At 49.9% G+C, this 10650-nt stretch overlaps 1 protein-coding gene across 1 annotated transcript in view; it reads left to right on the plus strand.

Moving 5' to 3' along the window:
• The window catches only part of LOC115279923 (zinc finger protein 548-like), a 12080-nt gene extending 1789 nt beyond the window's left edge, over window positions 1-10291 (plus strand). The window contains exons 3-5 of the mRNA XM_029924421.1: window positions 870-911; window positions 3287-3413; window positions 7160-10291. Coding sequence (XP_029780281.1) covers window positions 870-911; window positions 3287-3413; window positions 7160-8700 — 1710 coding nt within the window. The 3' untranslated portion in view covers window positions 8701-10291. The remainder of the gene's footprint in view (window positions 1-869; window positions 912-3286; window positions 3414-7159) is intronic.
• Window positions 10292-10650: the final 359 nt, after the last annotated feature.

Here is a 10650-nt window from a genome sequence, read left to right on the forward strand (position 1 = left end):
AGGAGGCCTTGGTGGGGGGAGGAACTGCCCTTTGGTGGAGCCAGTGTTGTGTGTTGGTGTAGACCCTCAGGACCACGGTCTGTGGAACAAGGGTAATGTCCTTAGGCTGATGGAGTGTCAGGGTCCCATACAGGACACTGCTTGTCATCTGCACCGCTCAGGGCAAGAGGGATGAGCCACTGTCCATCCAGGGCCTCCAACAAGCTCCCTTTTGAGGATTACGTAGCTGCAGGTCTGGTCGCTGTATGGACCAGTAGCTTGCCTGCCTGCCCGCCCAACCTTTTCCTACAACTGGTCAACTTAAGAATGTGTGAAAAATTTGTTGACTTAAGCACTAACTAACATTCCTCTAAATATGTATATATGGGTACATAATTATAAATGAACCTGTTCAACAAGTTAAACTTATGCAAACATTTCATAATTTATTTAAGATTAATTTTAATCTCTGTTTACAATATAAAGCTTGATGTATGATATCTTCGGAAGTCGTTAAAAACAATAAAGACCTTAAATTTCAAAACGCTAGCACTTCGTTTGCCCTGAAAATCCACAAAACTGTGGATTCAATGGACAGTAAGAGCTGTTACATAGTATGTCCTCCTGGCATTTCGGTACCAATATGAGCCCTATGAGGTTGGAAGCATTCTTATCTCCATAAACACTTTTTCCCCCTTGGCTCAGTCCTTCTCCATGGTTACCCCACAGATAAGCCGATAAGAGGCAGCACTTTTTTGAGGAGCTGAACTTAGACCCTGAGGCTGAGGTCACTTTGCTCCAGGGCAGGACACAGGTGGTGGTTTAGCTCAGTTCATGAGACCCTTCCACGCCTACCGGTTTCTCATGGTCTCCTGGTCTCCTTCCCGTAGGGCCCCGTGGCGTTGGCAGAAATGCTTATGGACCCCGTGCAGGTGAGTGGAGGGCGTCACACCTTCCAGCCATCCCGACGGTTGTCCAGGTGGTTTCGGCACCCTGTGTGTGTGCCCCAGACTGTCTCCTGCCCTTGTTCTCTTGAGTCTGAAGACTGTGTGCTTCCCTCCAGCCCAGGATCCTTTATTTGGTCTTAGATTGAGATGTGGCAGGGAGTCCTGGCTGCGGGATCCAGAATGTTCGCGTGCCTGTAGGAGAGACTTAGCTGGGAGGTTTGCAAACCACAGGTCTCTCATATCGGGTGACAAAGGGGAGCCAGGCTGGGCTGGGTAAGGGTGCACGGGTGCCGGACCCTGAGTGACAGCCTGAGGTTCTGGGTCTCCGATCTGAGGTTCGCGGGAAGTAGGGAAGGTTTGGAACAGAACAGGAAGGTGCTGTGACCCAGATTGTAGCAGGCTCCCTTTGGCGGCAGAGTGCAAGACAGATGGGCAGGGTGAGTGAGGGCGGGGCCCAGGCCACAGTCCAGGTGAGCATCGTGGTGGCGCCAGCAGAGCGGAGGCTGGGGAAGTCAGGAGCCGTTGGTTTCTGGGCGTGTGCTGAGTCAGGGCTGCTCATATTTTGTGATGTAGACGCTCAGGGAGGTGAGGAGGTGGGATGAAGGGAAGGGTCGGGGGTCCCCCCTGGGTTTTGGGCCTCATTTGGAAGGATGAGTGCTTCAACTACAATGGAAGTAGTCAGCTGTATGAGGAATTTCCAGACGGAATACGAAGACTCCGTTTTTGTCTATGTCACAGATGTTTCAGGGGCCCCAAGGGGGGTGTTGTGTAGGCACTTTATTACATGGAGTCTGGAGCTCTGGAGGTAGATTCGGGTTGGAGGCAGCCACAGCGTGGGGGCTGGGCGCGGATGAGGATGGATCGGGACCACAAGGCAGCGGCTGCAGGTCATGGGGGCGATGCCCTTCGAGGAGCAGGGATGGAATGAAGGGTTGTGGTCTGAGTACTGGCTTCCTTGACTGGGCACCTGGTGGGGTTCGGGCCTCAGAAAGCCGAGGCAGCCAAGCGTCTGTGTGTGTGTGTGTGTGTGTGTGTGTGTGAGAAAGAGAGAGGCAGAGACCAAACAGAGAGGGAAAGATGGTGGGTGTAGGAGTGAGAAAGTCTTTTGAGACCTGAGCGCAGGTGAGATAGATGTTGAGGGGGCGATGGGTCAGCTTGAAGAGCTGCCGGACTAACGTGGAGTGGGCATGTGGGGGGCACATCAGAGGAGAGAGGAAGCCTCTGAGTGCTTATGGGACACGTGGTTGTGGGGCTGTGGGTGGAATACAGGAGGCGAAGGGGCGGAGGGCACGTGAAGTCCTCACGTGGGCAGGGTGGCTGAGGATGAGGCAGGAAGCGGCCCGGTAGGGGGACCTTCGAAGCGAGGCTGGGGCTGGCCTGGCACTGGGGGACCCGGGGACTCGCTGTGTTCAGAGGCAGGACTGGGCCTGGACGAGATCCTGGGCTCCGTGTGCAGAATGGCTTGTGGGGAAGTGAAGGGAATGCCAGCATGGGCTGGGGTGTCTGTGGGAATGTCTGCGGGGGGGCGGGGGGGCAGCATCCGGAGGGAGGGCAGTCCCACAGCGATATGCAGATGAGGAGGAGAGTGAGGGGCTCCGAGTTCCCTGGAGGGTCTGAGTCTTCCCTCTCAGACCTGGGGGCCCAGGGAAACTGGCCAGCGGGAGAGGAGGGGCCTGCATCTCCGAGCCCCCAGGGTAAGTGGGGACTTCCTCCCTTTTACGCTGTGCTCCGCACACAGCCATCGTGGTAATGAGGGCGCCTGTGCCCCTACAGCTTCCACGTTGGGAAGCCGGGGAGGAGGGCGAGCAGGAACGGATGTGTGACAGGCGAGAGAAGTGTATCAGGAATGGCTCCCACAGGATTTTAGTTCTCGAAAGTGGGCGGGTGATAACGTGGAGAGCGATGGTGCTGGAAGAAGGGTCTCCTCTGTTTGTCGAGGAGGCGGGCGCCTGCCGCGTAACCCGGCCGCGTGGGGCCCGGCCAGGAGGCGAAAGCCCGAGCAAAGGGAATCCTTAGGGCAGAGGGTTTATTGGACTTTGTGGGAGAAAGGCAGGAAGGGTAGAGGGAAAAGCTTAGCGATGGCTGCTCTGTAGGATTTTAGTGGGTCTGGGGTAGAGGCGATGGCTGTATGGTACGCGGCCCCGGTTGAGGGTAGGGGAGAGGCTGACTCGGTGCGAGTCAGTGAAGGAGGTGGCTCCGAGTGTGGGCTCTGGGTTTCAGAGGAGATCCAAACAGATGTGGATCCTAATAGTCGTTAGTTTAGTCCCGTAATCAGTGGATGCAAATAGATAAATACAGAATCCACAGGACACAGGCAACACAAGAAACCCTCGTGAGCCAAAGCGTTTCAATTTTGGCAGAGCCCTGTGGTCTTCGAGGACGTGGCCATACACTTCTCCCAGGAAGAGTGGGGCCTCCTTGATGGAGCTCAGAGACTCCTGTACCGTGCTGTGATGCTGGAGAACTTGGCGCTTCTCTCCTCCCTAGGTAAGGCCCTCACACTGAGCCCCGCATCCTGGGCTGGGCTCCGTTCTGCCTTTTTTTCCCCAGGGGAGGCTCTGTCCCGCCCACAAGACCATGGGTCCTACTTCCTCTCCTGGCCTCCTGGCAGGACTGGGCTGCGTGCCCTGCACCTGCTGCGCCGCAGCAGGTCCCGTGGCTCAGACGTCAGGAATGTTGGCGTTCGTCTGAGAGACCCCTCCGACCCGGCCTGACCCTGGTGCGGTCACCTAGTCTAGACGTGGGCACTGTGGCGCCACAGGCTTTACCCCTGACTCTTGCTGACGCTTCTTGGGTCCTCCTGCCTGTGTCAGGGAATTCAGGTGCCAACCGAGTTACTAATGTGGAGGCACACTGGGTTTTTTCGATGGTGTCTCCTCGGAAGTTCTTGTAATTTTAAGAAGTTGCATGTCTTGTGTTGGGTTGTTCCAGGCATGTGCTGTCCATTCCTTTTCCTTCCTTTTTATTTATTTATTTATGTATTTATTTGAATGCGGGGGACCAGCCCACGCAGCCCAGTCTAAGGGTCTCTGAGGAGGGGGTGGGTGTCGGCACAATATCTATAAGAAAGAAGACAGACAGCGTGAATGGTAGCAGGACCACACCTTACTAAGGAAGTCAGGGTCATATATACCATAGGTGATTACATTTTTTCTTTAACGATTACATAGTTTATGGTCCTTGAAGTAAAGACACATTCTGGAAAGGATCATTCTTATCAGGAAGAGAGGACAGGAGTAAATAACAGGGACAAATAAATCACTAAAGGGAGGGATTCCCTAACAAGAGTCTGTCTCTAAACATGAGATAAGCCTAAGGAACTTTCTTTGAGGAGTCTCACACTCCTTCAAGGCCCTTCAGCACTTATTTATGGGCAAGACGCTTATCCTTCAAGAAGTAAATCTTTGGCAGAGGATTGTGTTTGCTCCCAACAGCAGGCAGTGAGCTGGAAACAATGTAAGGGAAGGCTGGCGTCACTGATTGACCCAAGTTGATTCAAAGCCTAAAAGTATATGCCTCTTTGCAAAGCAATGAGAAAGTCATAGACAGGATAAACAGAAGCCACCTGTGTGGCCCAGGAGGCCAAATGTTGTTCACAGTCTCTTGACTTGTTCCGCAACTTCCCAAATAGTTCACCTGTGCCCCGAGGCCTAGCCATCAAGGGTCGCTATGCAGGAGGTGTTTTGGCCTACTGGGCCCCAACATTTTAATAGTTTATTGACAAATTGGTTTCCATATAACACCCAGTGCTCTTCCCCATGAGTGCCCTCCTCCATTACCACCTCCCCCTCCCCTGCCCCTCCCCCTCCAACCTTCCGTCCATTGTCAGTATTCAGTAGTCTCTCAGGTTTTGCGTCCCTCTCTCCCCAAATCTCTTTCCCTCTTCCTCTACCCATGGTCCTCCAATAGGTTTCTCCTGTCCTCCTGTTAGACCTATGAGTGCAAACATATGGTATCTGTCCTTCTCTGCCTGACTTATTTCACTTAGCATGACACCCTCAAGGTCCATCCACTTTCCTACAAATGACCAGATTTCATTCTTTCTCATTGCCATGTAGTACTCCATTGTGTATATATACCACATCTTCTTGATCCATTCATCAGGTGATGGGCATTCAGTCTCTTTCCATGATTTGGCTACTGTTGACAGTGCTGCTATGAATGTTGGGGTACATGTGACCCTAGGCATCAGCACTTCTGTGTCCCTTGGGTAAATCCCTAGCAGTACTATTGCTGGGTCATAGGGGAGTTCTATGGATAGTTTGTTGAGGAACCTCCACAGTGTTTTCCAGAGCGGCTGCACCAGTTTACATTCCCACCAACAGTGTAGGAGGGTGCCCGTCTCTCCACACCCTCGCCAGCATCTATAGTCCCTTGATTTGTTCATTTTAGCCACTCTCACCAGTGTGAGGTGGTATCTCAGTGTGGTTTTGATTTGTGTTTCCCTGATGCTGAGTGATGTTGAGCATCGTTTCATATGCCTATAGGCCATCTGGATGTCCTCTTTGGAGAAGTGTCTGTTTGTGTCTTCTGCCCATTTCTTCACTGGGTTATTTGTTTTTTGGTTGTGGAGTTTGGTGGGTTCCTTGTAGATCTTGGATACTAGCCTTTTATTTGATATGTCATTTGCAACTATCTTTTCCCATTCTGTCAGTTGCCTATTAGTTTTCTTGATTGTTTCCTTTGCAGTGCAGGAGCGTTATATCTTGATGAGGTCCCAATAGTTCATTTTTGCTTTCATTTCCCTTGCCTTTGGGGATGTGTCGAGTAGGAAATTGCTGAAGATGAGGTCAAGGAGGTTGTTTCCTGCTTTTTCCTCAAGGGTTTTGATGGTTTCCTGTCTCACATTCAGGTCCTTCAGCCATTTTGAGCTTCTTTTTGTGTATCGTGTATCCTTTTCCTTTCTTTCACCAAGGACTTGCCTATTTCAGGTGCCACATCAGTGCTCACCTTGAGCCATGGGGAGGACCCTGGGCACCTAATAGGCGGACATTACAACATCAATGGCAAGAGACACTCAAAAGCACATGGCCCTGGTGCTATGTGGCTGGGGCAAGGTGTGTGCCAGAGCTGGGCGTCTGTCCTTTTTCCACCATTGTTTGGTGCCAGGATGGGCCAGACCTCATTTCTTTCTTTCTTTCTTTCTTTTTTTTTTTTTTTTTAACATTTATTTATTTTTGAGAGAACAAGAGACAGAGTGTGAGCAGGGCAGGGGCAAAGAGAAGGAGACACAGAATCCGAAGCAGGCTCCAGGCTTTGAGCTGTCGGCACAGAGCCTGATGCGGGGCTCGAACCCTGAAATGCAAGATCAGAGCCAAAGTCAGACACTTAGCTGACTGAGCCATCCCAGCACCCCACCAGACCTCATTTCTACCTTTCCTTTCCCATTTTCACTTCTACTCTGAAGTCTGACCCCCTTTCCACCACAGTCCAGCACCTGTTAGCTTTCACCTCTCATTTTGTCTCACCGCTGCCTTCACCTGGCTCTCCAGCTCTGACTGGGATGTTGCGAGGTCTGTGCGTACCCTTAAGTAGCGCTTGAGTTGCAGTGTCATTGCTGTGGTTAGGTAGGTAATTCTAGTCTGTCTACTGTTTCTTCCACAGTGCTCACCAGTCCCCAGCAGGCATAGCGCTTTGCCCAGGAGGGACCTGAATCCCTGCCTCTCCTCCTGACGGTACACGTGCTGTGTTTTAAGTGTTTGTAGTCCCCACCCCCCCATTTCTCATGCCCAGTGTGGTGGTGTTAGGAGATGGCACCCTGGTCATGAAGGCAGAGCTCTCATGGGTGGGGTGAGTGCCCTTGTAGAAGAGACCCCCCGGACCCCTCAGCCCCTTCCCCTATGTGAGGACACGGTGAGAAGTCGGCAGCTCAGAAGAGGGCCCTCACCCCACCATGGCGGCACCTAGGGCTTGGAATCCCAGCCTCCAGGGCTGTGAGAGAGAAGTCAGTATTGCTTGTAACGAGCCCAGTCTGTGGTATTTTGTCGTAGCGGCCCACATGGAGCCAGATAACACCGCCCCTCATGTCCTTACCCAGGGTCAGGGCTGTCCCATCGTGGGTGCCGGCCAGGCTCAGCTCTGAACGGCAGGCATGCCTCTCACCATCTTGAGTCCCCAGGCCCGTGAGCTGTCCCATGGCCTCATCCATGGGCATGTCTGACAGGAGTTCCCGACGGAGCTGCCTCGTCCCAACAAGGTTTGGATGCACTTGGCCAGCGTTTCTCTGCTTACAGGTTGCTGGCATGGAGCCCGTGGTGAGGAGCTGTCACAGGTCAGGACGCCGCAGCCAGGCCCGTCTGTCCAGGAGGCCCAGCCCTGTGAGACGTGTGGCCCAGTGTGGAAACACATGTTGCCTTCGGCTGAGCAGGATGCAATGTACCCTGATCAAGAGCTGTATGTTCATGGGGCCAACCAGAAGGAACAAACTGAAGACCATTTTTCCAGAAGGGAGGAGGGAAGGCGTTCCTCTGCACTAAACGGGGGTGTTCATGTGGCCAAGGGTGGCTGCACGCGCAGCGGAGGCGGGAAGCATTTCCCGGCCCGCACAGGCTTGCCCCCGTCCCGGGCCCCTCGCAGTGTGTTGAAAGCACTCACCAGGTGTGGGGAGGCCTTGGAAAGCGGACAGAGTGATTACAGGTGCGTTCAGTGTGGGAAGGCCTTCAAGCAAAACCAGGTTCTTGTCGAGCACCAGAAAACCCACGCAGGAATACGGCCGTACGAGTGCAGCACGTGTGGGGTGGCCTTCGTCAGAAAGTTCCACCTTGTGCAGCACCAGAAAATCCACACCGGAGAGACACCTTTTAAGTGCAGTGAATGTGGGAAATTCTTTCGGTACAACTCCACACTCATTAGTCACCAGAGAGTTCACACTGGATTCAGCCCTTATGAATGTAGCAAATGTGGGGAATTCTTTAAGTACAATGCCAACTTCGTGAAACATCAGAAACTTCACAATGGAGAAAGGCCTTATGAATGCAGAGAATGTGGAAAATTCTTTAGGTACAACTATAGACTCATACGACATGAGAGGGTTCATACTGGAGAAAGGCCATATGAGTGCAGCAAATGTGGGAAATTTTTCAGGTACAGCTCCACGTTCATTAGACATCAGAGGGTTCACACTGCAGAAAAGCCTTATGAGTGCAGTGAATGTGGCAAGTTCTTTAGGTACAATTCCACACTCATTAAACATCAGAGGGTTCACACTGGAGAAAGGCCTTATGAGTGCAGGGAATGTGGGAAGTTCTTTCGGTACACCTCTACGCTCATTAGACATCAAAGAGTTCACACTGGAGAAAGGCCTTATGAGTGCAGCTTGTGTGGGGAATTCTTTAGGTATAAGTCCAAGCTCGTGAAACATTGGCAAAATCACACTGGAGAGAGGCCTTATGAATGCAGTGAATGTGGGAAATCCTTTAGGTACCACTGCAGACTCATTAGACATAAGAGAGTTCACACTGGAGAGAGGCCTTACGAGTGCAGCATGTGTGGGAAGTTCTTTCGGTACAACTCCAACCTTATTAAACATTGGAGAAATCACACTGGAGAGAGGCCTTATGAGTGCAGCGAATGTGGGAAAGCCTTTAGCCACAAACATATACTTGTGGAGCATCAGAAAATCCACACTGGCGAAAGGCCGTATGAGTGCAGCAAATGTCAGAAGGCCTTTATCAGAAAGTCCCACCTCGTTCATCATCAGAAAATCCACAGTCAGGACAGGTCAATGAGCACCAGAAATGTGGGGCATGTCTTAGATACAACTCCAACCCATTAGTGGAGAATTACACTCATAAAGCAACTTGCAACTGCAGAGAATATGGTGAGTCTTTGAGCTACCACTTTACACTCCTTACCCTGGAGAAGCACCTTAGGAAGGACAGTAGAACCGTGGTTTGCAAGCATAACTCCTTCAGGGAACACGGCTTGTAATCTGGAGCACCCATGTGTCAGCGAATTTGAAGACCCGTTGTCTCAGTTGTGATCAAGTGACGTTGGGCGGCATGTACTACTTGAATCGCTCATTTATCAAGTTAGAATTTATGAGAAATATTTGCTCGCCTTGCACAACACTCACAGAACAAGTTACAATCCAGGGTTTAACCGTGTGGTGAATGTGGGAAATGGTACAGTTCGTCATGATTAGACATCAGGGTGTCACTGGAGGAAGTAGTGTAGTCAGTGTGTGGTCCCTCGGTGCAGCTCCAGCCCCATTCCACAGAGAATTCACAATGGAAAAAGACCTTATCTGTGCAACAGATACAGGCATTTGTTCATCTAAAAGTCCAACCTCATTGGGCCCCAAAAAGTTCACATCAGAGAATATTGCAAAGGGAGAAAGACTTCAGTCAAATATCGGCCCTCATTCATCCCTGGGAACTACTGTAATATAATGCTTTCCTTTACATGTAAATTGTGCATCCGTGGCACAACTCACCCTCTCTGAATTGTGCCATTTAGTAGTGTTAAAAATGTCACGAATTTGTGCAACTAATTTCTAGAAATGCTTTCATCTGGCAAAACTGAAACTAGAGCCACAAGACAAGCTTCTACCCCTCCCCACCACAATTGGCATCTATGTTGTTATACTGTGTCTCTGGATTTGACTGCTCTGGAGACCTCGCGGGTGTGGAATCAAACAGTATTTGTCTTTCCATGACTGGTCTATTATGCTTAATAGGTTTTTTTTCCTCATTTGCCATCATTTCCTTCTGTTCTGAGAAGGAATCGGAGTTGACTACCGAAGATATTGGGAAGGGTGCCAATGGGGTCAGTACAGTTTTGCAGATGTTGTAATATATCTAGAGAAAGAGAAGATCCGCATTTTATATGGAATCTTTATTTCTTAACAGCTTTATTGAGGTATTGGCATACGTCAAACTGCATCTATTAAAGGTGTAGAATACATTTTCATATATGTATGCGCAGTGGAAGTATCGCCAGAATCATGATCATGAATAATCCATAGCCCCTATACAGAGTTTCCATTGCCCCCTTTGTACTTCTCTCTCAGTCCTACGCAACTTGCTATCCCCAGGTGGGCACTACTGTCTGCATTTTCTGCAGGATTTTATATAAACGAATCCTACACTTACTCTTGTATAGCTGTTTTCACTAAGTGCGTATGTGTATTTTTAGCATTGTCCATGTTGGGCGTGCAAAAGCATGGCACTGAATGGCTAGCAAGGCTCTGTGTTACGTATTAGAGTGGCTCTGTTCATAAACAACAAAGGTGCTAATAATCACTGAGCATAAGAGTGGTTTAGAATGGGAAAGTGAAGTTTGAAGAAAGTAAATCTAAATTCAGTTTAATATGAATTCATTATCAATAAAAAAATTTGAACCATCTGAAATCTCTTCCTGGAAAATTGTTTGGCTTCTTTTTTCTCGTAGTGTCTAGTAGAAAACAGTTTGGGAATGACGCGGGAAATGATTCAAGATTCCACTCTGATCGTATCTTTCAAATCACCATCACAAAATAATGCAAAAATCAAGGTAATTGTATATAAATTTATATTTACATTGAAAAGTTTGTTTCATAAAGCTCATGACTATGAAACAACTGAAAAAGTGTAACAGGGACATAATAACAATACCAGAAGGAAAAGAAAGAAAGGAATGGAAGAAATACTTGAAACAGCGACGGAGACTTTCCCCAGAATTTACCCCAATTTAGACATCCAGATACAGGTCTGGGAAGCTCAGAGAACACCAAGCAGGAAAGATG

This window comes from Suricata suricatta, chromosome 16, assembly GCF_006229205.1.
Source record: "Suricata suricatta isolate VVHF042 chromosome 16, meerkat_22Aug2017_6uvM2_HiC, whole genome shotgun sequence".
Classification (NCBI taxonomy): Eukaryota; Metazoa; Chordata; class Mammalia; order Carnivora; family Herpestidae; genus Suricata; species Suricata suricatta.